Source organism: Odontesthes bonariensis, chromosome 4, assembly GCF_027942865.1.
Source record: "Odontesthes bonariensis isolate fOdoBon6 chromosome 4, fOdoBon6.hap1, whole genome shotgun sequence".
NCBI classification, from domain to species: Eukaryota; Metazoa; Chordata; class Actinopteri; order Atheriniformes; family Atherinopsidae; genus Odontesthes; species Odontesthes bonariensis.
The window spans coordinates 16,318,265-16,342,616 of NC_134509.1; the positions used below are offsets into that span (position 1 = coordinate 16,318,265).

A 24,352-nucleotide genomic window follows, 5' to 3' on the forward strand; every position below is an offset into this window, starting at 1 on the left:
TCAAACTACTCTTACAAAACTGGTACTTATACCAATTACAGGCGAACTGCGTATTTTATAACATATGGCATGCTTTCTTTGGTGGAAGTTTTTATTGTTGCTTTTAATCGTTTGTCACATAGACTTTGTACTCGTAACCATTGATGTGCACTTACTCGAATGTGTCCCGTTTCAGCGCAAGAACATAGAAACTTTTAATTAATCTGTCAACATTAAGAGGCAAACATTAGCCAAGTCTCCTCAAACCAAAGTGGCAACTTGAGGAGTAAGTTACTTTGTGATGCAATAAAACATATTCAGCATTTAAAAATGATCAAATTACCCAGTTACCCTTTTCAAAAACATGCTAGCATAGTCAATGTAATGTTTTTAATCCAGTCTTTGTCGTCACCGACAATGGAACAAGACATCTTCAAATGTAATCTGATTATTCCGATTCTCAGTTATTTGTTTTTAGTCACATGCCATCTACAAAAAATGAGTAACACCTGTTTAATAGTTACCTGCTCAGAATCTCTACAATTTAAAATACAATAAGCATCAAAACTTAGTGATTAGTGTTTGTTTACAATAGAATTAACATCAAAAATGCCTATAAAACACTTATGATAAATAAAATAAAATAAATTAACCCTACTGTGGCTCCTTGTCTTCTGTAAACATTAAGTTAATTTTTTTTAAATTTGTAATGTTTACTTTAAATGGTCAAAATTATACCACAAAATATACATTTTAAATCCATTAACCAATATTAACAAATTTAAGTTTGAAGAAAATAAGTGCAACTCGAAATCAGAAAAAACAAATGGAACCGTTTCACACTTGCATTGCTTTTATTGAACAATTATTTAATACAACAATTAAGCTTGTATCATCTAGGACATGACATTTTTAGCAATCATCTAAAAAGATGCTTAGAGTATGTCTGCATCTATGCATGTGTTTGTTTCTATAGTACACACACTGTAATACGCTCATCTCCCACTGCTCATTTAGTTATGGTGTTTGCATTCATACTTTTCCCACTCCCACTAAGCACAATGTATGGGGTTTTTTGGGATTTCTGTTTCTCTTGAAGCAAAGCCACCGTCCCAAGAGGGGTATCACTGCTGCTCATCTTTTTCAGCAGTGCCTCTTCCTCCAGCTTTTTCATCCTCCTTTCAGTCTTCATCTTTCCAGAGCCTTTCCCATGGAAGCGATGTGAAAGCTGCCTGAAAGCTTCTTTTGGAGTGAGTCTACGCCCAGACTCATCAACATACTCGATCTTGACATCAGGCTTGTAGCTGTCCTTGTCCTTGAATTCCTGTGTGAAGCCTCTGTATTCTTCTCGTCTACTGTACTTGTCATCAAAGCCCATCTTGTCCTCAATGCAGTAATTATCATTGGGCAGGGAGCCCTTAGTTACTTTGACACGAGCTACCTTCTGCATCTGAGTGTCCAACAGACCTTTATTTTTGCACAGCAGTAATGCAGCTGCAAGGCCAGAGTTGACAATGGGCTCCTCATCCAAAATGGTGGCAGAGGCTGTGGCAAAATCGGACTGTTTTTGCTCCTCGTCCAGGTTAACCATGCTCCATCCAACATTCTCATCAGTTTCTGAGTCTGCATCCCCAGCATCCTCTTTTTCCTCCTCCTGTTCAAAGTCCATCATATCTTCTTGGTCCTCTCTGTTACCCGACAGTCCATAAGTTGGAATATCACCCAGAGTTCTGCAAAACTCTGAGGTTGCATTGAAGACAATGTTGTTCTTCTTGTCGGGATCATTATCACTATCCCCTTGAGCAAAACTTTTCATCTGTTCTGCCACTTTCTCCCCAGAGTCTTTGAGAAGTTGCTTTTGCCTCAGTTTCCTCTGCTTCTCCAGTTGTTTCTGCAGCTCCTGCTCTGCCTCATCCTCCTCGATTACAGTTGGCTCAGGAGGTGTGAACTCATCATCGCTTATGTCCATTTCAGCCATCCTGATGTCATCGGACATTTGAGGGATTCCAGGTGACAATTTTTTCTCCTCCTCCTCTTCCTCCACTTTTACAGCCTCTCCGTCACCATCCAGTTGTCTGCGGCCTCGACCGCGCACCCTGGAGCCAAAATCAGAGCTGCGTGTGTCATCAAGAACAAGTTCACCTTCAAGTGTCTGCTTCTCCTTCTTCCTGATCTTCCTGACACGGCGTTTTGTCTTTTTAAAGCCCACCATCTCCTGAGGTGTGTAGTATTCTGAGGCGATAGTGAGAGCAGGCATTTCCAAGGACTGGGCCTGGTCATGCAGCATTTCTCTCATGGCCTGGAGCTCCTTTTCTCGCTCTCCACCAGCAAATCCCCCCGTGCTCAAACGGAAACTCTTTTTCTTTTCACCTTCTATCTCCTCGTCATACTTAGACAGTACGGAGCGAGCCTTGAATGTAACCATGTCATCCACACTCTCCTCTTCTTCATACGGCTTGTAGTCAGGCTTTTTCTTTTTCAACTCTACATTCTTTTCTGCTTTTTCCTTGTCCACGAGTCCCACATTTACAAGCACATCCTCCTCTTCTTCAAGAACACCTTTGTCTTGTAGGGTCAGGATGACAGTCTGGCCCTCATTGAAAGACTCCACCTGGTGCTGCACTTTAAGGCCCTTCAGATCACGGCAGGTGTATGCACTCTTTTTAGTTTGAGCAAACTCTTCCTCCACAAGACTACTGACGCCAAATTCTTGATCCATCTCTTCAAGAAGTTTGGCTCTTTTCTCTGCCATTTCTTTTTCTTTGGCCAGCTTTCTGCTTTTTTCAACCCAAGTGGCCGTGTCATCCAGCCAGTCATTATCAGCCAGAGTTTTGACTTTTCCCAGTTTCTGGTTGAGGAGGCGTTTTTCTTTCATAGCTGCAAGCTTCTCTTTCATCTCTTTCTGCTGTTTGATCAAAACAGGATTGATAGTCTCAGCCACTATTGGCTCCTCTTTGGTTCCAAGCTCTTTCTTGTTCTCATTTAATTCCAGAGGCTTCAGACCGAGCTTCGCCCTGAGTTTGTTTGTTTCCTCAATGCTGAGAGATGCATCTCCACTTGCACTCTGTGGCTGAATTTCAGTACTGCTTCCCTCATATCCAAGATCAACTTTCTCCTTCTTTACTCGTGGCTCACCACTGCTTCTTTCGCCTTTACCGCGGCTCTCTCGTCTGCTTTTTTCCCTGGACCTGGAGCGTTTTCGTTTGTCTTTATCCCGAGTCCCATCTCGATCTGAACCGTCTCGGTCCTTGTGGCGATGTTTCTTATGTTCGCGACGGCGCTCCTCTGCGTCCTTGTCGCGGCTCTTTTCCTTGTGTTTCTTTGAAGAGCCCATTTTTCCTCGGATGTTTACAACAGTGCTAATTCAAAAAATTCCGATACGTTAAAAAATACTTGCTTACACAGTCTCTTTGATTGACTTAATCGAAAAAAATTAGTTAGCTTTACCTTGCTAACTAGCTCTAGTTAGCTATAGAAGCTAAGTGCTTCACGACGATATAACTCACTCATTTAGGTAACAAAAATTAAATCTTGCTCTCAAAATCAAATACCAATTGAGGTTATACAAAGTTGTGAGAGGATTAAGCAGAGGTATTTTGTTTACCACGCGAGCCGAACCATCTAAACTCCACGTCCTCGTAAGTTTGATTTATTAACAAACGCACAGCGAACGACGAATGCTATCATTTCCTGAAAATACACTTCCTGTGATCAAATATTAGCCAGTGGCTGATGTATACTGCCACCTACTGTAGAGGAGGGAGAATATAAGGCTAAAGTCACTTGATTTGGCTGCAGCGTTTTCGGAGCTATACGACGTTGTTATAAATGAAATGGCTTTTATCAGACTCTGGGAAAATTAGTAAACTTTTTACTTGAGTGTATGGGTTTCTCCGTTGCGACATTTTCTTCCGTTTCAGGCTCTGAATGGTAACATCAAGGCTCTCTTTCTTAAATCGTAAGCTAGCCGTTTTAGCAAGAGCAGTTTAAACAATATGTTTAAAGCCTAAATGCAACTGGCTGCGTTTGTTGTTAACTTGGACTAGCCCTGTTGGTATGCAGACGAAGATTTAGCAACGTAATTAGCTCAATTCCTGGTTGAAGTTATGCCTTGCAAATGTAATGCTAGATGTTTGTTTTTTACAACTTTCACCGCGACATTTTAAGTTGCGAGCCGCTGGTGGCAAAGCTAAGTGATATTAGCCAACTATATCGGAGGGTTTTGACAACTTTAGGGACTCATTAGCATCATGCTTGGCTTTTTCGAAGACAGTAGCTAATGATTAACAGCGGGTTAGCAGATATAAAGTGACTGGGCTTTTGTGTGTTGTCATGGCGATTTCAGGACGGAAATGGGTCAGAAATGTTTTGCTTATAAAGTTCGCCAAGAAAAAGCCTTGCACTTGCATTTGCATTCACATTCATAAGAGCTAACTAAGAGATGACGGTTATCGTTTCGCTTTTTATTTGGTAACAGTCGTCACTGTCCCTTTGTGGAATTCTTAACTGAAAGCTCGCGCTAAGCTCAGTGGAGGGAACGTTTCACATCCTAACCCGGGAATCCGAGCGGGCCACACAGAACCCAACGGCAGCTAACGCTAACGGACGGGTTGCATCTAAAAATCCCACTGAAGCTATAACATTGAACATCGACACTGAACATTGTCGATGTTTTCAAACAATTCGTTATTGGGAAATTGTATCCATTCGAGCTTTATTATCTTTTGGTAAGATATGACGTATCTAATGCAAAGCGTTAACGGTAATCTTTAACGTTAGACGTGACAGCAGAAAATGTGTCGAATAACGTGCGGGAAGTTCGATGTTCTCATTAGAAGCTCATTTCGGTTTGTCAAATAGCCAGTTTCATTAGGCTAATAATTTGTGAAGTTTGCTATCATGTCTTAACTTAAGCTTAACGCCACTTAACTGATTATGTGTCTTACTCTCTATGATGGACATCAGTTAACTACTACTGGGTAGCTGTTAGGAAGCAGTTTTTATTAACCACTGAGCCATTTTGGTTCAACTTGTTATAATACAGCCATGTTTACTGTTTTTCCATCTAGCGGTTTGTTTATGGTGACCATCAGAGGTTTTGTTGTGGATTCCACCAAGCTGTAAGTGGACATGGCAACTGGAGGCACTCCTTTTGACGACAGCGCAGAAGAGCTGCACAACTGGGCTGTAACCAATGGCAGTCTTGAAGATAGACTTAACAACATGGTAAGGACCTGACAGAAACTTCAACTTGGACATATGCCCTGTTGTTTTAGTTTCACACAGTATTACACCAGTGGGGGTCACTAAACATTTCTATTTATAATTCAGCCAATTTCCCCAGAATTCGAGCTGTATAATGCACATTGTTCTGTCAGTGTAGCTCCAATCACACTTTATTCTTGCCGTATTTAGTCCTTAAAGTAACAGTGCTGACTTTTCTTTTTTCTATTAAGGACTGGGGGGTACAGCAAAAGAAAGCCAACAAATCTTCAGAGAAGAACAAGAAAAAGCTGTCTGCTGCGGTGGTGGAAAGCCGCCTGACGAATGATATTTCGCCAGAGTCCACCCCAGGGGCCGGCCGCAGAAGAGCTCGCACTCCTCATTCCCTCCCCCACATCAAATACACGACCCAAATGTCTGTCCCAGACCAGGCTGAGCTAGACAAGCTCCGTCAGAGGATCAATTTTACAGACCTGGATGAGGTAAAACACTGCTGTCTTTGCTCGAATTTTATTTCTTTTTGGTCACCTCAGTATTTTCTTAATCTGTCTCCCAGGATTCCTCAAATAGATGAGGTTGCTTTAACTGCCTCACTGATGGTGATGTGCCATCTCATCTCTGGAGTCCTGGTTGCCGACTGGCTCCGTACTCCGATTTCATTTTCTGTCAGAGCAGCTTTCGTGTTAGCAACACATTGTGGCGTTAACAATCTGATAGTGGGGTTTGTAACCAGTTTCTGACCTCACTGAATGTAAAATGGGTCTTTATAGTGACTGTACGGAGGTTTGCCACAACTGCGGGCAACGTAGAGCTTTGTGTTGGTAGAACTTTTTTTGCTTGCCACCACAAGCACAAACAAGCCTTGTGCAGGAGTAAAGCAATCTTAAAAAAGTGTAATCTCAATTCAGTTATCAGTGTCGGTGTAAAAAAACAAAAATCAGCTTACAAATGACAAGAAGGTATGGACATGCTACATGTTTTTTAAAAAATTCCATAGAAGGAAGGAGCAGTTTGGTTTTTCTTGGCTTTAAATGTCCTACATTGTGCATTTCTTGATGACACTTGTGAATATTTATTTTATATTTGTTGTGGGTTGTTTAAAAAAGGAGATATTGTACAGTACGTCACTACCAGCTTAATCAGCTGTTTTCACTCAGAAGAACAATTGTTCTTCTTTGGTAATTCACACAGACCAAACAGGGAGCTCAGCGTTGCATCAGTATGTGTTTACATGTGCCTCCTCTTCACTCACACACAGGACCCCACTGTGCAATAAGCCGCTTTCGGACAGACCGTTCTAAGAAAGTAGTTATCAGAACTACCCTCCTCGAATTTCGTTCTGATAACTGTCCTTCCCCAGCGGAACTGTTTCAGTCTGCATTCGCACATGAGTCGGGACCTGATAGGGACTGATGCGCCGCGCGCAGCCGTCTGCTTCAGTGACGTGTTAGCCGTTAGCCGTTTAGCGCTACATTCAAACACAAAACAAAACGGTAAAAGTAAGGAGAGTAGAAAAAACACCACCAAGAAGCTAATATGGAGAGCGGGGAGGCCACCGTGTCCGTGGTCTGCATGATGGTGATATTAATCATGGACAATCACATCAGGCGTCTAATATCGAGGCTGGAAAAGCTCACAGAGAGAGTCAGGAGACGATACTTTTTCATTTCATGAAGGAACAAAGGAGAGCAGAGCGCTGCAGACAAATGAGACCAGTGTAAGTTTAACTTATTAAACACCCGCCTGTTCTGTCTGTGTTGTATGAGTAAACATTTCAGCCGTGATAGCATGACATGGGGCGTAGCTACCAACCACCACACACCTCCGTTAGATTAGTTCTATAAGAACTATGAAAAGACCCGACCTCGGAGAAGGAGCTAAATAGTTATAGGAACTAAGGGAGAAAGCCCCGAGTTCCTGTATGTCCGAACACGGGAGAAAACGGCCCCGCGGATTAAAAGGTTATTAGAACTGCCAAAGGTTCCTACAGTCCGAAAGCGGCTATAAAGGCACATCAGCCCGGTCTTGAACTTGTCAAAAGGACTAATGAGTCACAGCTCACCTGTAATGCAGTCATCCAAGTGTGTTTTGGACACAAGATATTAGAACAAATGTGCTTTTTAACAATAATAATAAAAAAACAATCCATCCTTGTTATGTGGACTTTAAATAGTGATTTGTTTCATCTTTTGTCTTCATTCTTTATCCAGAGGAGCATCGGGAGTGACTCCCAGGGGCGTGTCACAGCTGCCAACAACCAGCGGCAGTTAGCTGGGGAGAACAAGAAACCCTACAACTTCCTGCCTCTGCATGTAAACACTAACAAAAGCAAGGAGCTGCTTCATCCGTCTGCGTCTGCCCCGACCACCCCAGCTATCACAAAGGAAGCCAAGAAGCAGAGCCCAGGACGCAGGGATATGTTAACCCCTGTGCTTCCTACTAAAGATTCTCCAAGGCCCAGTCGTGGTGGCACAGAGAGAGGGCTCTCGGTAGAGAGAGAATATGGTCGAGGAGAGCGGAGAGTAGACAGCAGCCAGGTAAGGTTTTGGGGTTATCAAGTTCAAATAGTGCTGCTTGTAACCTCTTGATGTCATATTGTTTTGAGCATTCCAGCATCAAGACATAAAAAGCTGTTGAATTAAATATATATTGGATATTATTAGATGATAATTAGTGTAAAGGTTCTGAGGAGTAAAAACATCTGTGGCAAATTTCCCTCCATCAGTGTAAAATGACGAGTGGTTAAAAGGATAAAATACAAAATGATTCTGGTGCAGCGTAACTGGATTCTTTTTTATACACTTTTTCTATAGTTCAATGTAAGTACAGGTAGGGTTAAGGTAGTAAACAGCTTGACCAGCATTCCACTTTTTTTTTTACCTTTTATGAAGCTAAACATTGCATTTGAAGCACTGCATTTGGAGGCCAGTTGAGGGGCCAGGCGATGTCCAGCTCTCACAGGGACAATGACCAGAAGAGTGTTTTAGGTTGGCTGATGGAGGTGCAGAGATGAATCCCGGCACATATTATGAAATGTTTTCCTCGTAACTTTTAATGCCCGTGAAAAATGCTCATTTCACATTTCATTTTCTTCATGTGTACTGTACATGCAGCGTTATCCGTGCATCACCCCACTCCAGAATACTCCGAAAAAACAAAACTAGGATGAAAGTGAGGGAGAGCTGGTGCGGCCGAGACTAGGCTGTATTTAGGGCAATTTATAAATATGCCACCCTTGGTGCCCAGTGAATTTTGCGCCCAGCCCCCTTTCTGCCCTCGTGTAGCCGAGTCTGAGCCATCGCTACAGATGCTCACTTACCTTGTCTTATGTCTTCCTCTGTCTTAATGTCCCTTCTCAAACCCACACCCATACACCATCCCCCTCTCTTTGTACGGTCTCAGGTGGTGAGCAAACTGGTTCAGATTCGGGACTACATCAGTAAGGCCAGCTCCATGAGGGATGATCTGGTGGAAAAGAATGATGTGCCAGCCAACGTGGAGCGTCTCTCTCATCTTATTGAACACCTCAAGGAGCAGGAGAAGTCATATTTACGGTTCCTGCAAAAAATGCTCGTAAGTCTGTTGCATTTTTAAAAATGTCGTTTGCTTCACAAATATCGATGTTGAACCTTCTTTTCTGCTTTTTACGTGCCATCGGGCAAAGTGGTCTGATTTCAAGGAAATGTGTGTTGTGTGAACGATGCATCTTGGTTAATTTATAAGTGAAATGCAGCCGGTCTGTGATGTTGTCTGGTAGCCTACTATCCATACATATTTAATTGCTGTTTTACCCTGTGGCCTGAAACACTTCAGTAGATGGGTCATGTTCCTGTTATCAATTTTAGATGGGACACGCCACCTTTTTGTGACAGTTTTTTTTTTTCCTTCCCCCATTTGAAGTATTTCTCTATTTAAAAAAAAATCTGAACCGTAAATCAATATTCAGAAACATTTTTTCTTGACTGTAGCCTTCATTGGGTGATGCATACAGACATTTCCACCTACTTCTGTGATAGACTACATGTGTTTTGTGGTACTCTGTCCTACTTGTCTCTCTTTATGTGAATGGCTGTTTGCTCTACTATTTCAAAAAGGCACGAGAGAGTGACGAGGGTGATATGGGAACCCTGGACTCTGCAGTTGGCTCAGGTTCACTGGCAGAGAGCACTTCTCTTAACATTGAGTTTCAGTCTACGGATGCTTCAAACGCCACAGTGAGTGTATTTCTTTTTCATAAAACTGGCAGCCTCTCTTATGCTGTAACTACCCTTTGTTATTTTTCACGTAATCAGTAAAATATCTCCTCGGTACAAACTTTGAATTCTGAGATGAAGAAAAAGGCACCAACCAACGTGTCTCTCTTTTGCCTCTTTTCTATCACTCTAAAGTCGTCTCACTAGCGTATAGTACCTGACAATGCATTCCTGCCAGGCAGCAATGCATTACTGCTGATGTGGGTTTTGGTTGGCTCCATGTTTGCACTGATGATATGGGTGTGAATCTGTAGGGTGGTAGGCCAGAGGCTGTGCGTGCTGACCAGAGGGAAGAACTGGAGAATCTGCGTAAGCAGCATGAACTGCTGAAGAAGATGCTAGAGCAGCAGGAGCAGCTCAGGGCCCTGCAGGGCCGACAAGAAGCTCTAATGGCCATGCAGCACAGTGCTGAACAGGCACTCGCTGTGATTGAAGACACTGGTGAGAACCACTCTTACACAGCGATAGTCACGTTCACAGGTGATGTGAGCTAGTTGTGTGTGGAGTTGAACCATTAACATCACTGTATAGTCCTGGAGGAAAAAGAAGCATGGCTTACTTTTCTTGCTGACAGAGACACATCACTGACAACTGAGTTTGAATGTGTTCATTATTTTAATTGCCAGGACAGATTTATTCAGAAAGTTATATTCATGTGTAGGTATTTTTAATTATACAAGTGCATTTTTCCATTGTAACATTTTTGCTGTGTTTAGTTGTCACAGAAACCACCGGCAGTGTTTCAGGCCTGAGCATCACATCAGAACTGAACGATGAGTTAAACGAGTTGATCCAACGGTTCCACAACCAGCTACATGATTCTCAGGTACAGTTCAAGCAACAACTGCGTTGCCAGATTTTCCTTGGATGAAATAATGATATAATCAAGAAAATGTTTAAACTGAGCTGTATCCTCACATAGTGCAGTTTTGAATAGTTATTAAAGATAATTAATTCTGCATTGCAAAGTTAATGTCATGATGTCAAGATATCTATTTTGTAGCCTTTGATGAGACTGTAGTCATGTCAATTCTTAAAAAATGTTTCTGGCAGACTAAAGCGGTGCCAGATAACCGGCGCCAGGCACAGAATCTTTCCCTCTCCAGAGAGGTGTGCTGGTCTAGGCCTTCCCAGGCCGTTGGTCCACCTCAACACCGGCCATTCCTTCACTCTGCGTCTGGCCCACACACTGGTCTAGACACTGGAGCAACAGTAGCAAGTGCCAAACTCACCAAACTACAAGAGCTCCAAGACAAAAAGCAAACCATGGACAAGATCCTACAAGAGTTGCATTCACTCAGAGACCAGACACTAAACAACAATTCATGTAAGAGTATTTTCAAACACCCTTTAGCGATCATTTTGTGGCTCTTATCTCCATAAAGTGTAATAAATTGCATGCGTGTCCTTTCAGGTCGTAGCTTGTCAGTACAGTGCAGTCCAAGTATGGGAGGATCTTCAGATTGTCCATCTGCTTTCTGCTCTAATGGGGCCTCTGCTTCCACTTCCTTTCAACCCTCACTCGCACAACAGCAGGACGGCTCCAATTCTGCCGACAAGTTAAGGTACGTACAGTAACACGCACACGCTGTTTGACTCGGTAGAATAAGCTGGTCAGATATCAGCCGCAGGGTGTTGTGTAGAGTGGGGTGGTGTAGTATTTCCTTGCAGTCAAAAAAGCTACGACATGGCCTCCTGTTGACTTGTTTCAGTTTTTGTGTTCTTGAATAAGACTCTCAACCTCCATCTTTTATGCAGCTGATTATTTTGTGTGTGTGTGTGTGACAGACTCCGTACTGACCTTTTTTAGAAGAGGTGAATTGGGAAAACATTCTGGTGTATACCATAAACTTTTAAACTTTTAAATAATTGAATCCTACATGCATTCGTGTGTCATTCGCCTAATCCCACAGGAAGCTAAAGGAGGTCCACAAGCGCTTGAATGAGCTGCGGGAGTTGGTTCAGTACTATGAGCAGACTTCTGATATGATGGTGGACGCAGTCAATGAAAATGTGAAAGATATCGATGATGGGGAGGAGGAAGATGAGACCGAGGATGGATCTATGTTTGAGGCCATGTTTGACTCTGAGCAGGAGAATCGCCAACCTGTTACTAACATCAGGTAAGTGAATTATAAATTGCGCGCGTGTGTTTGTACTTTTATGAAGAGAATAACCGTTTTAAGGGGATATAAAACCTACTGTAAAAATGGGTTAATTATACTAAAACACACTGATGGGAAATTAGTGTTTGTTTATGACTGGCTTCAGGTTGCAACGTGATGGCACTATGTTATGTTCTGTAATTCTCTTGCTTCCACGTTACAACAGCAACAGTCACTGCACCTTGTGTTCTTAGAAACCCGCAGCGCAGCGGGAACTGGGCAGACTTGAACAGCCTGACAAACGGCCGCAGTGTCAGGAGCAGCGCAACTAACAACCGGGAAGGCAGACTCAACACCGAGTGTGAGATCAACAACCGGGCAGCAGCCAACCTCCGCAGCCTCAACGTCACCGCAGCCATAGGTGACTCATGTGCAAACGGAAACAGACCACCTTTAAACCTGACAATACCATTCCACTGAAGTATTTATAGTGCAGAATTATATTCCCTGAAGTAAATCTAAATAGAATTAAATAGTTGATGGTTGAAAGATATTTCTTGAAGTACTACAGTTTTTAGGAGCAGATTTCTAAAAGTTATTAGTTAGAAAGTCCCATCATGTTAAAAACTAATTGCAGTTTGTTTTTATCGTTGCATACTTCGGTCAGCTGTGCTGTCGTTGTTAAATGGCAACATTAAAACTTTATCATCCACAATTACCCCCATGCTTTTCGAGGTATGAAAGAATATTAAATTGCTCTATTAGCTAGATCATTTATTTGATGCAAGAGGGCTGTGATTTCAGGAGCGCACGGTTGATTATTTATCACAAATTTTAACGATGTTTAATCTTTGATTTGATTTAGAGTGCCAGTACAATAGGGACCTTCCCTATAATCAGGTGAACGACGAAGACGATGAAGAGGATTGCATTGATAATGACGAAGGAGCGCACGCTGCGGTCCAAGAGAGTGCCTCTGAGTCCAGTCAAAGAAGCAGCCTCGGGAACGATGCAGGTTTTGCTCAGATGGTTCATCGCAAGACAGCGAAGCAAAAGCTGCGGCAGCTGCAGGAACTGGTGGCTATGGTACAGGTGGGGCTGACGACCAAATTGGTCACGATTTGTCTCGTGACACCTGAAAGTATTTTTACGGACGTGTTAACGAGGTCAACAGCTTTATTGGATTGTGACTTTAACAGCAGGGTTTTTTTTTTTTTTTTTTAGAGGCGTCTGTGTTCTTGAATTAAAAAGGACACTTTTCCTGGCAAATAAACCCAAAAACTGTCTGTCCGTTTCCAGAGCGATGACACAGATGGAACAACAGCAAACGAGGACGAAGCTTTACACCAACAGCCAAATAATATTAGAGCTTCTGTGCCTGGCTCATTGGGGGCTGGATCCAAACAGAGTCCTCGAGACCTCAGCCTCTCCAGCAAGGCCAGGTGTGTTTTCTTTTCTTTTTTTCTTTTTTGGTTTGTTTGATATATTTTTGAGTCCCTGCGTCTTTATTTAATTTTCACTATATAAAAGCTGTTCTGCTCATCTGACAGGGAGAAGCTCTACGAGGAGAAGCTGCGTCAGCAGAAGCAGGAGCTGAAACAGCTTCATGAGGAGCGCCAGAGACTCATTGAAATCCAAGGCAAGATCCAGGACCTGCAGTGGGCTTGCCCGGACCTTCAGGTACTTGACTCATGCATTCCCGTATACAGTTCTGTAGATATTGGGGAGACCAGCACAACTTTTGTTTTATATTTGTCTGCCAAAATGTTTCATTGTTACAGTTATATGATGATTATGGACCGAAATTTCCAACTGTCTGCTTTAATCTAACGTTCAGATTTAAATTGAAAAAGAAAGTTTTTTTTTCTTTTTCTTTTCTCTATGCTGAGTGTTGAATTGTTAGGTTTATAAAACGGTGTTTTATTTCCTTTGGTGTCCATCCAGTCATCTGTGTCCAGCAGCACAGTGAGTCAACAGGGTTTGCTGAGGAAGGCTCCAGTTGCAGTTTCCACTCCTGTTACTGTCCAGGCTTCTTCATCCCCTGGACCCAAAACCAACTTAGCAGTGCTCAAACCTACTGCTCCAGAGGCAGCCACCTCCTCAGTCACTGACAATGAGGTGACAGATTCCAGCTTTTAAGCCAATACACCCCTCTACCACTACCTCCACCTCTTCTCAAATATCCAAACAAACTACACTTTGCTGACTGAGCAGATCTGATTGCTGACGGTTTCGGTTCTTGTGCTGCCAACAGCTTTGGTCAGAAATGCGTCGCCGCCAGATTTTGCGGGAAGATCTGCGACAACGCAGAAAGCATCTGGAGTCATTGATGGCTGAACACCGGAGGCGTAGCGGCGTCAGTGACTCGCCCTGCCAGGTTGAAGACCAAGAAGACAATGCTACACTTTCACAGCCTTTCAGTCGAGACGAAAGGTAGCAGATGCATTGCTCCAATTCCCGTCTGATAAAAGTCCATTTTGAAACTGTTTTAAATTTGTATTTATTACTTGTTGCTCCTCTGTTTTCCAAGTAGAATGACAGAGCACTTGTCAGTTTGTAATATTTTTTAGGGTAGTCGTTGCTTATTGTTCCAACAGCTGAAAACATTTGGTCCCAACTTTTCTGTTTTGTTATCAGAACAATGGCCACCTGGGGTTCCAGTCCCTGCCACCTTGATGAAGAAGATGATGATGATGATGATGACGATGAAGAAGAAGAAGAGGATGAGTATCGCTCAGAGATGGGCGCAGAGGAGGAGGAAGAAGAGCGGGAAGTATGCACAGACAGCAGCTCTGATGATGACCTTCATCTCTATTCACCAAGCAGGAGCCAGTGTTCCTACAGTGGCAGGAAGAATCAAGGAAGGTCAGATCGAGTACCAAAGCAATGCTTGAGAAAAGCCTTACAGCACCGTCTCTATTACCTGTTTCTTCAATTCATATGCTTGTTTTCCGTGTGCATTTGTATCTCCAGTAATCTCAAGCCTCCAGCAGCCTTCTCAGGTGAGAGTGGTGGGCATCATCATAACAAAACCAAGGAGAAACAGCAGTTCAGAGGTTTGAACCAGTCTGCAAGTCAGCATGGAGGTATACGTCGCCAGGAGAACCTGCGCTGGGCCTCTGAGGTCTCCTTGACAGAGGGTCCACCTCCCTGGCAGGAACAAGTCGGCCAGCTACAAAGACAGTTGGACTTCAGTACGAGCATGTGTCAAACACTCCTGCAGGACCAGCAGGTTGGTACATTTCAAGTTCTCGTGATCTGATCAGATCACAAGTTGACAGTGTTAAAAATTGTTGTGAAGACACATTCGGATCAGATCAGGGAGGTGAGAGGAAGAGAAATTTATTGTTGTGCAGTTCGAGGCGCACACTGCCCGTGGAGATATATACAGGCAATAAAGTTGTCATTGTTTGCTGTGAGAAAATGTCCTTTTTCAGCAGAGACTAGTTCAGAGTAAAACAACTGTGCATAGTTTAAAATTTTGAGAAATAAGAGATTTAATGCTACTTCTTTACTTCTCTCATATAGTGTCTGAAACATAACTGAGCCCACTGAAATATTGCGAATCTGAATTGTGTCTGTGCCTGAATAATGTTACAGTTCAGTTCACTGAATGTTTTTTTGCGGTTTTAACATGAAGATCAGAAGACCCGCTGATATCTTGTGTGTTTCCCACCTTTCGTTGACTAAACTTTAACTGACAGTAAAAAAAAAAAAACAGCCAAATTTTTATATCTGTTGAATTTTTGTGTTGGGAGGAGTCTGTGCCATGAACTTATTGCATGTACTTATATTTTTATTTGTTGTTATTGGATTAGAAACAACAAAACACCTTAAATGTCCTCGCCAGCTGTCGTCTGGCTCTTTGTCCACTGAATTAGCTGCAGTGTGTCTGTATGATCATTAAGTAATGCGCAGAGAGGTACTGTCCTACACAGAAAGTCGTTAATGTAAAAGGGCCTGAGGAAAAAAGCCTCAAAATTGGTAAATAACTAGTAGTCTTCTGTTCATAATCAGGATTGATTCAAACTGTTAGAGGAAAGGGGACCGATGTAATGTGTGTGGGAGAGAGAGAGAGTTAGTGAAGGAGAAAAGTGGAACAACGAGGCTACTATTTGCTTTGACTTGTGACTGCAGTTGGACCAGGAAAAGGTTCAACTGGAGGCAGCGCTACAATTGAATGTTAATTTACTGTAGATGGCTTTTTTTAGTTGAGTAAAAAGTGGGGGAAGTGAGATCTGATTACGGGTGTGTGCTAGAACATTTTAAGGCTAGGTGTGAACAGATTTACTGAGAGCTGTCTACTTGTAATCAGATAATGGGATGCATAAAAGTGCCGGGCTGGGTTCACCTTCATTAAGTGTTTTGGTTTTTCCCCTTTTGCTTTATCTCAGAAAAAAAAAAACCTTTGTCAGCCGATGAGAACAATTGTTTTTGTCTACTTTCACAGACACTATCCTACATGTTGCAAACTCTTCTGACGGGTCAGTACAGCATGTTGCCCAACAACTTGTCATCACCACAGGTCCACCTGGTTATGCATCAGCTAAACCAGTGCTATACCCAGCTGGCTTGGCAGCAGAACAATGTACAGAGGTGAAACCAATGGCATACTCTCTCAAGTTCTATCAGATGGAACCATATTTTGAAATTTCCTACAATCCAACACTTTTCTTTCAGACTAAAGCAGGTCCTGAATGACCTAATTCGCCAGCAGCAGCAGCAGCAGCAGCAGCAGCCGCTGCCGTCCTCCTCAGCAGCAGGTTGGCAGACACAGAAGCAGAGCTCAGCACAGGAATCCAGCTCTGGTCCCTCAGCCTCTCCTGGCGTCTTCCCCTTCTCCTCCAGCCTTCACCCTTCAGCCAACAACATGCCATCTTCTGCCTTATCCCCATTTCCTCCCAGTATGATATGCATTCTTGATCGCTCTTGGTTTCTTTTGGCTCAGAAATTCTCTTTTGTTTATAACGTACAAAAACAGGAAATAATTCCTTATGCAGTGTGTTAGGATCCTTTGGCTCAATGTCTACAAACATATCCTTGCATTTATGGCGATTGTTGCATGATATATAAAAGAATGATCTTTTTTTTTTTTTTTCATTTTATCATTGCATTCTTGTGGTTTATTTGCTTGTACACATGCTCCTTGTTATTTACAGTTATTCACTTCAACTTTAAATGCACTTAGATGACTTAATTGTACAGAACTGAAATATTTGAAGTACCTCTGCTATGACTTCACTACTTTTTGTGAAGCAGTTACCTTAAGCTAATTAACCTGTTTTTATTCCATTCTGAAGGCTTCAACTTGTATCCACCATTCCCTGCTGCCACGGCTGACTTTCCTCAAGGTGCAGTTGGCCCAGCTACTCCTGAACATCAGAAGCTGCAGCTGGACCCCAACACGTCGATTAAAACGGAGTATATGAGTTTCCCACCGCCACTGCAGCGCTCTCCTCTTAACACGGCTACAGAAAGGAGGTATGTCAGTTATATTTGCCTGTGAATTCATTAGTATTATTTGTGTAGCATTTTTATCTACATTGTTATTTTCCTCTTTACTCCATCAGACCGGCCGGCCGACTTAACACCTCCTACACAAACAATATAGCGAGAAAAAACCTGTCAAAATCAGAGCCGCAAGACTCTCCGTCTTCCTCCCCCACTTTTGCCAAACGCCACTCACAACCACAGCGGTTTGACAAGGCATCGCAAGAAAGCTTAAGCAGTATGCCAGATACCGTTGATCCCAATACAGTCACAAAGACTTTTAAGGCTGGGCACAAGGCCTCCGCACACGCCAACCTGGCCTCTCGGAGCAAGACTCCTAAGAACCGACGTAGGAGAGGCAAAGCGCACAGCAAGAACAGTGAAGGTAAAGAAAATGCAATCAACACCCAGCTGACAAGCTCCTCATGGAGTTTTAAATGTTTTTGGTGCCCTGTAACTAAACTTGTGACTAATTGAGATGAATAGCAGAACTGTTTATCTGGTCTTTTCCCTCTTCAGACCACGAGAGCGACAGTGTCAGCAGCACTGCTCCGTCTCATCACAGGGATCAGCATCAGAGTCTGTTGGACAAACGGATTAAGGAGAAACTGGAGAGCAAGACTAAGTTTGGGAACAAACGGAATGACCTCTCCTCTGGTATGGCTCATGCAACCTGTTATAAAATTTATGTGCACACCCTTTCCATTCTTCAGTCTGTATGTGTGTCTGTTTTTTTTTAACTTTCTGTCTGTATACACATTTATTATCCGTATTACATGTTGTTTATTTATTTTTCTCATCATTTTAAGACCACGTGTTTCTTTCGCCTGTACATATCCTATATATATATATATATATATATATATATATATATTTTTTTTTTTACATGACCACTGGTTTGATTTAAAATTTACTTTTGATGTATCTCACTCACAGCCTATGCTTGGAGAACACCTTTCCTCACTAACAGAATTGCATGCACAGAAGCACCAGGTAAACTGGCCATGCACATTTTAACATTGTTTGGTTTTCATCCCACCTAACCATCACACATGACCTTAATTTAGTTCAACCCAAACCGAGACTTTCAAAGTTGTGCTTAACTAAAAAAAAAAAGAAGGAAAAAAAAGAAAGTTGCCTTTAGTTTAGAAAAGCCGGCCAGATCTCATGATGTCAAATCTTTGAATTATAGATGCAAGCAGTGACTTCTCACTGTTCGAAGCCCTGAGGGAGACCATTTACTCTGAGGTGGCTACTTTGATATCCCAGAATGAATCCCGGCCACATTTTCTCATTGAGCTCTTCCATGAGCTGCAGCTGCTCAACACAGACTACTTACGTCAACGAGCGCTCTATTCCCTGCAGGTATGTAAACAAACACTTTCAAATGACAGTCTGTGTAACTGTTCCACTGCTGTTTCCATCTAAAAAAAATATCCATGTAAATTTCTTTACTTACTTGCCCGTAAGGAGAGTGGTGGGTGAGCCCGGGTTGAAATCTTGAACTGAATATCGGGATACAAACTTGGTTACATTTTAAACCTTTAACATTTTAGAAGTCCTATTCAATTAGATTATTTTGCTTTTCTTGTTAAGGTTTAACAGTTTAATTACATGTAATTGTAGTTTAGGAAAGGATTGTTTTGAGCAGACAGCCCTAATGCACATAGGGCTGAGGGAGTCTTAGACTGAAATTAGAATCAGTATCGCGCTCATCTGAAAATGAACTGAGATAAAGAGACTTCAGACCACAGCTGTTACACCTCCATCCTGTGTGTCCCACAGGACATAGTGACCAGCCACCTGGCAGTGAGGAGCACAGCTGAGGACCAGCTGCCCCCTCTTGGTCCTGCTGTGTGGACTGCAGGCTCTCAGTCAGAGCTCACCCCCAGCCAGAGTCTGTCTACTAGCGATGAGGTAAGATTGCTTCCCAGCCTGCCATTGTCCCACTTTTAACAACTGTTTTTATTTTATTTTCACGGGAATTGTGTCCCCTCAGTCGGTTCTAAAGTCTTTTCCATGGTCCTTTAAGCCCTTTTTCCCCCTGCATTTATATATATCTTTCATTAGATTATCTTTCAGCTGGTTTCCTTTCATCTGCCCTCATCTTGTCATCCAACCATCTTTCTTTACTTTCTGATGTTCAGTTTCAGTCCTTCCTCTCCATATTCTTTGAGATTAACATGACTGCAAAGCTTTACAAGCCTGTCTGTAAAAGAAAAGAGAAACAAAAGTAGACCCTCATCTATCTATGTCCATTTTAACAGATGAGACGTGTTTGCTCTGCCCTGAGATCCCTAGAGTTGTACATATTAGGAGCCAGGTCTATTGTCTGTGTTGTCTTTGTTCAAGAAAGATGGATGAAATGTCTTATTTTTTCAAGCGTGAAAAATGTCTGGGGAAGGCACTATCACAGTGCTTAATATGTTCTCTACATCTCTCTTGCTTCTCTGGATACTTTCAGTGGATTTATGGGGGTTTGAAAAGTGGATCTGTGTTAGCTCATCTATTCTTTTACAATCAGGTCAGTCAGGTGTGAACATAAGATGTGTGGACCTAGAAAAAGAATAAATAAATTGCTCATCTTTTCCAGGAGGTGATAGAGAAGAACTTGAGACACGCACAGGATGCAACCAAGAGGAGGGATGCTGCAGAATCTGTGGATAATGACAGCAACATGTCAACCTCGTCCAACCTGGAACCTTTTGCTAATGATGACCTAGGTATAGTTATGTCTGTGTTAACCTTTTGACTCTGAAAACTAAAGCTGCTGAAATGCTTTGCTGGCTGCCCTGATCACCAGAACATGCTGTGCTTTCATCCCCCTGTTTTCAGCAAGGCTTGGTAAACCAACCAGTTTACACCTTAGGATTAATATCACTTGGCCAAAAGTAAAGATTGCTGCAGTTAAATTGTGGACTTGCATTCTAATATATTAAAATGTGATGCTGGCTTACATGGTTTGGTCCTGTAGTGTAAACCTGGTTGGAGATGGTTTAATGTCCATTACATTCTTTTTGTTTTATTTCTTTCTTTATTTCCTTTTTTTTTTTTTTTCCTTTTGCTTTATTGATTTTGAACTTTACATATCCCCTTTGTGTCTCTCCTTGCTCTCCTCTCTATGTCGCTACGACAGGCAACACGGTGATTCATTTAGACAAAGCTCTGGCAAGAATTAGGGAGTATGAGCGCATGAAGCTTAAAGCTGAGTTTAACCCCTGCGACACCAGCACTGCAGGTGTGGGCAGTTCTGAAGTCTCAAACGCTGAACGTCCCTCTGCTAACCCTGCCGAACCAGTGGAAGGTATCCGATCTCATGACGCTGCTTGTGTGCAAAGACCCCGTTGTAGCATGGTGGTGGTCTTTCATTTGACTGTTCAAAAATCAGCAAGAGAATTTCTATTTAAAATGACGTTATTTATTAGCAGGTGGGGCAGCTGGCGATGTGCACTGCCCTCAGATCGACACCCAGCAGTTGGATCGTCAGATCAAAGCCATCATGACAGAAGTCATTCCCTTCCTTAAGGTAAGATGACGAACAGAGCCGTAGAAAAGCCTGAACTTAACACCAGCAGAGGCTCTGCTAGAATTTAGTAAGATATTCATTTCTTATGTTTGAATTGAAAAGTTTATTGGTTATGTATTGGTGGTCACTATTGAAAATATATATTTATCAATCACTTGAATGATGATTGTTTGCCTTGACTTTTTTTTTTTTTTTTTTTTTATCAGGAGAACATGGATGAGGTGTGTTCACATCAGTTGCTGACGTCTGTGCGGCGCATGGTCCTCGCTCTCACCCAGCAGAATGACGAGAGTAAGGAGTTTGTTCGCTTTTTCCACAGGCAGCTGGGAGGCATACTGCAGGTAGGACCTGTGCCAGATTCCTCAGATACCCCAGACTGATTTTAGAAACACTCTCTCTGACGTTTTACTCGTTATTTTTGGTCCAGGACTCTCTTAGTAAATTTGTGGGCTGTACTCTGAAGGACTGCGGGGAGGACCTACTGGTTGAGATTTCAGAGATCCTCTTCAATGAACTGGCGTTCTTTAAGCTCATGCAGGATTTGGACAACAGCAACGGCATCACCCTGGCAACAAAACAAAAAAATAAGAAAAGGGCCGAACAACCCGTTAAAGCAACACACAGTCCTGAGGTAAGTCATTTCCATTTCTGTCTTTTTCTTTTACAAATATTTAAAATTAAGATCGGATGAGACTAATCTGACTTTCGTTTTTAATATATTCTTGGATTTAGGAGACTGCAGTTGGCGGTACAGATAAACCAGCTTCTCTAGCGTGTGGTGATGAAGACAAGGTAAGTCATTTTTACAGTAATACACACATCTTTCGTGCCACTTAAAAAAAAAAAAAAAAAGCAGTGACATGTGCTGCAGTGATGTGTTCTGTTTCCTGAAGGACCGAGATGAGGCAGAGCAAGAAGCAGCCTCTGCTCTGCAGGAGCCTTACCTGCAGACGGAGACGAAGACCAACAGGAGCAGTGAAGCTTCAGACGCTGAAGAGGAGGATGAGGATGAAAGACATGGGGCGGGAGTGCCTTTGTCTATCAGTAAGTGGTGGGGGAAAAAGCTGTTTGTATCGTGTATATTACTGTATGATAATGAAAAGCTTTCATTTATTTATTTAACTGTTTATTTGAGTTGACATCATATAGACTGAAGTACACTTCAGAAACTAAATAAGTCATATTTGGCTTTGTTCACGTCCTAAGTGCTCTGATTGAAATTTGCCACAGTTAACGCTTGTTCACAAAATGTGTTCCCATCTGCCCGAGTGCTCCTACTTGATTTAGAAAAGTAATCGGAACGACCTCAAGTCAGCTGAAAAACTTTTGTAAAATCAAGGAAGTTGGAATTTTCCCATTTCTAAAGACTCATTGGTTGTTTTTGGTCTTCAGATAGTTGTTGCAGAGGTTTAAGCTCTGATGGGGATGATACTTCTGCTGCACCATTATCTTTCCATAAAGCCTTCATCGTCAGGGTGGAATTGCTTTGGTTCAAGCTTTCTTAATTAATTCTTGGTATTCTTCATCATACTTTGTATTCAACTGATCATATTACAGCAAAGAATTGTACATCACAATGTACCACTCCCCTTGAGACTTTGAGTCTAGAATAATAATTTGACTTCTGACATTTTCATTTGGTTCGGATGCCAAATGCACTGATGTCCCAATGCTACTTAAGATGTCTAGTTTGTGGTTATTGCAAACGTTGACCTTTTATCTGAATCTTTTTGTTGTTGCTTGTCAGGTCTTTCCAAAGCAGAGACTCGGGCCCTGACAAACTACGGCAGTGGAGAGGATGAGAATGATGAGGAGGAAATAGAGGAGTTTGAAGCTGGGCCTGTAGATGTTCAGACATCCTTGCAGTTTTCTTGTGAGGGGCAGGTGGAGCAGGAGGTCAGTGCCATGGTCAGCCAACTGTCATACCCAACACTATTCAACGCCTTCTTTGTTGTCTGATCCACGTAATTGTGCTTTGTTCCAGGGCACAACCGAAATCCAGGAGACGAAACGAGAACAGAAGAGTTCAGAGAGCGATGATGGTGAGGCCCACTGGATGTATTCAGTTGAAACTTGCCAACAATCTTAGTTTCCTACTTGCTTTTGTGGGATTAAATATAATCTACGACTCTTCTCGTCCCTTTATTTTAAATTATTCTTTTTAAAAAAAATTATGCAGAGATCAGCAAGTCAACTGAGGCTCTAGACTCCACAGTGGAGGAGCACACTGTGGTGGAGTGTCAGAGCCCTGAGGAGCAGAGTGAAGCTGGGGCAGCTGCTGCCACAGAGGGGGATTCTGCGCTCTCCCAGGGCCAGGATGCCCCCAAGGAGCCAACAGTCACCAGTAGCCCTGACACAGACTCGCCCGTCCTCATCAATGTAGATGTAAGAGCATGTGTACTACTGCTAGTCTCGTTTAACTTTTTCAGGATGTTTGTGCTCATTCGATCGTTGATGTCTGTTCTGATTTATTTATTTACTTTTTCACATAGGAGATGGGATCGGGTAACACAAGCCAAAAGTCCGACGAGGAAGACTTTGTCAAGGTGGACGACCTGCCGCTGCAGCTTACAGTCATGTGTGAGGTGTGTAACAAGTTAAAGATGAGCTGTTGTTCATCTGCCGAAGTGAAGGGAAGATTCGTGGTAAAATCTCAGTGAAGAGGCCTGTGTCTCGTAACACTCTGGGCGTGTTCTGCATTATTAGGAGGAGCTTCAGAAGAGAATAGTGGAGGAGCAGCAGAATAACAACCTCTCTGTGGAGATCCTCAATGGGAACACTGAACTGCTGGCTGGGCTGGTGGGAAATGCGCAGGCACTGAAGGAACCAGGTACGGACGACAGTCCGCGTCAGTAAAGATTAGCTGCGTTTGCGGGGCTCCCAAACACCTTTGATAAGGAAAAGCCTTATGGGCCTGAGCAGCTGTTTTATCTGTACATAAACAGATGGTAACTTGATGTTTTCTTTTTCAGAGACCGTCCGGAATGTGTGAAGAAATATACTGATGTCCCATACTGCGGTTTGTAGGAACACAGTACTTCACTCAATCTGATCTGAATGATTGATTTCTAATCTGCTGCTTTAAAGGAGCAAAGTTACACATTTGTTGTCACAAATTAGCTGTGACGGTCAGATGCTTACGACTCCTACACAATGTTAACACTTAGGTTTATTTTATTCTTGAATGTTAAATGTGAATTTTTTTTTTTAAATCTTTGGGTTTCTCTCTCGCTGCTGATCAACAGTTAAGCCTGTGTTTGAACTTTTGTGCTGCAACCCATGTTCAGTTTTGGCCTTTGGCCTCTTCTTGGTTCTGGGATCAGTTTGACACTTTTTTTTCCTGTTTTAGTAGTCTTATGCTGGCCTTACAGTTGTACAGCCCATCTTTTCTGCACTGGATTCCTAATTATACCGACATTACAAGATGAAAGTTTAGCCATAGCTGTTAATTGTTTCTCCTCCTTACACTAACCTTCAAAATGTATCCCTCAAAAACATCTTTCTACTCAGTTCTCTTGTTAATGGTTAGTCCCTTATAATTTGAATATAAATAAAATGTTGATTACATGTTGCTTTACTAATGCTGTAGTGAAACATGCAGCACCTACACCACATCACTGCTACTTTAAGCTTTCCATGAGACTGGTATAAGCCTTCTGATTTTTACAGGAAACGTGTGAATATACAGAGGTAACATGGTATTGTTCCTCAGCCCAGTGCTCAAACTGTTACAATTTTCTGAGTCTTAATACCACACCAAAAAAAAAAAAAAAAAA

The 24,352-nt window shown here is 42.4% G+C and overlaps 2 protein-coding genes across 8 annotated transcripts; one reads left to right on the plus strand and one right to left on the minus strand.

The window, feature by feature from the left end:
- Window positions 1–814: 814 nt before the first annotated feature.
- Window positions 815–3,668, minus strand: sart1 (spliceosome associated factor 1, recruiter of U4/U6.U5 tri-snRNP). The gene has a single exon (XM_075463220.1). The coding sequence runs from the start codon at window positions 3,311–3,313 to the stop codon at window positions 989–991; it is 2,325 nt and encodes a 774-aa protein (XP_075319335.1). The 5' UTR covers window positions 3,314–3,668; the 3' UTR covers window positions 815–988.
- Window positions 3,630–24,143, plus strand: pcm1 (pericentriolar material 1). Of its 7 annotated transcripts, none has more exons than XM_075463213.1 (40): window positions 3,630–3,937; window positions 5,049–5,205; window positions 5,436–5,684; window positions 7,413–7,739; window positions 8,605–8,775; window positions 9,297–9,416; window positions 9,710–9,896; window positions 10,172–10,281; window positions 10,509–10,782; window positions 10,870–11,020; window positions 11,369–11,578; window positions 11,815–11,981; window positions 12,426–12,652; window positions 12,860–13,002; window positions 13,111–13,240; window positions 13,505–13,678; window positions 13,815–13,993; window positions 14,198–14,425; window positions 14,534–14,792; window positions 16,011–16,156; window positions 16,241–16,464; window positions 16,861–17,041; window positions 17,131–17,435; window positions 17,570–17,707; window positions 17,987–18,043; window positions 18,243–18,415; window positions 18,836–18,967; window positions 19,644–19,773; window positions 20,187–20,354; window positions 20,476–20,576; window positions 20,783–20,917; window positions 21,004–21,207; window positions 21,309–21,368; window positions 21,470–21,620; window positions 22,324–22,472; window positions 22,561–22,618; window positions 22,756–22,961; window positions 23,069–23,161; window positions 23,283–23,406; window positions 23,549–24,143. In XM_075463213.1, exons 2-40 carry the CDS (start codon window positions 5,110–5,112, stop codon window positions 23,566–23,568), a joined length of 6,357 nt encoding a protein of 2,118 aa, XP_075319328.1. In that variant the 5' UTR covers window positions 3,630–3,937; window positions 5,049–5,109; the 3' UTR covers window positions 23,569–24,143. The 7 variants fall into 7 exon arrangements, with proteins under 7 accessions (XP_075319328.1, XP_075319327.1, XP_075319330.1 ...); XM_075463212.1 differs by having other exon boundaries at window positions 3,630–3,909; XM_075463215.1 differs by having other exon boundaries at window positions 3,630–3,909; window positions 20,479–20,576.
- Window positions 24,144–24,352: the final 209 nt, after the last annotated feature.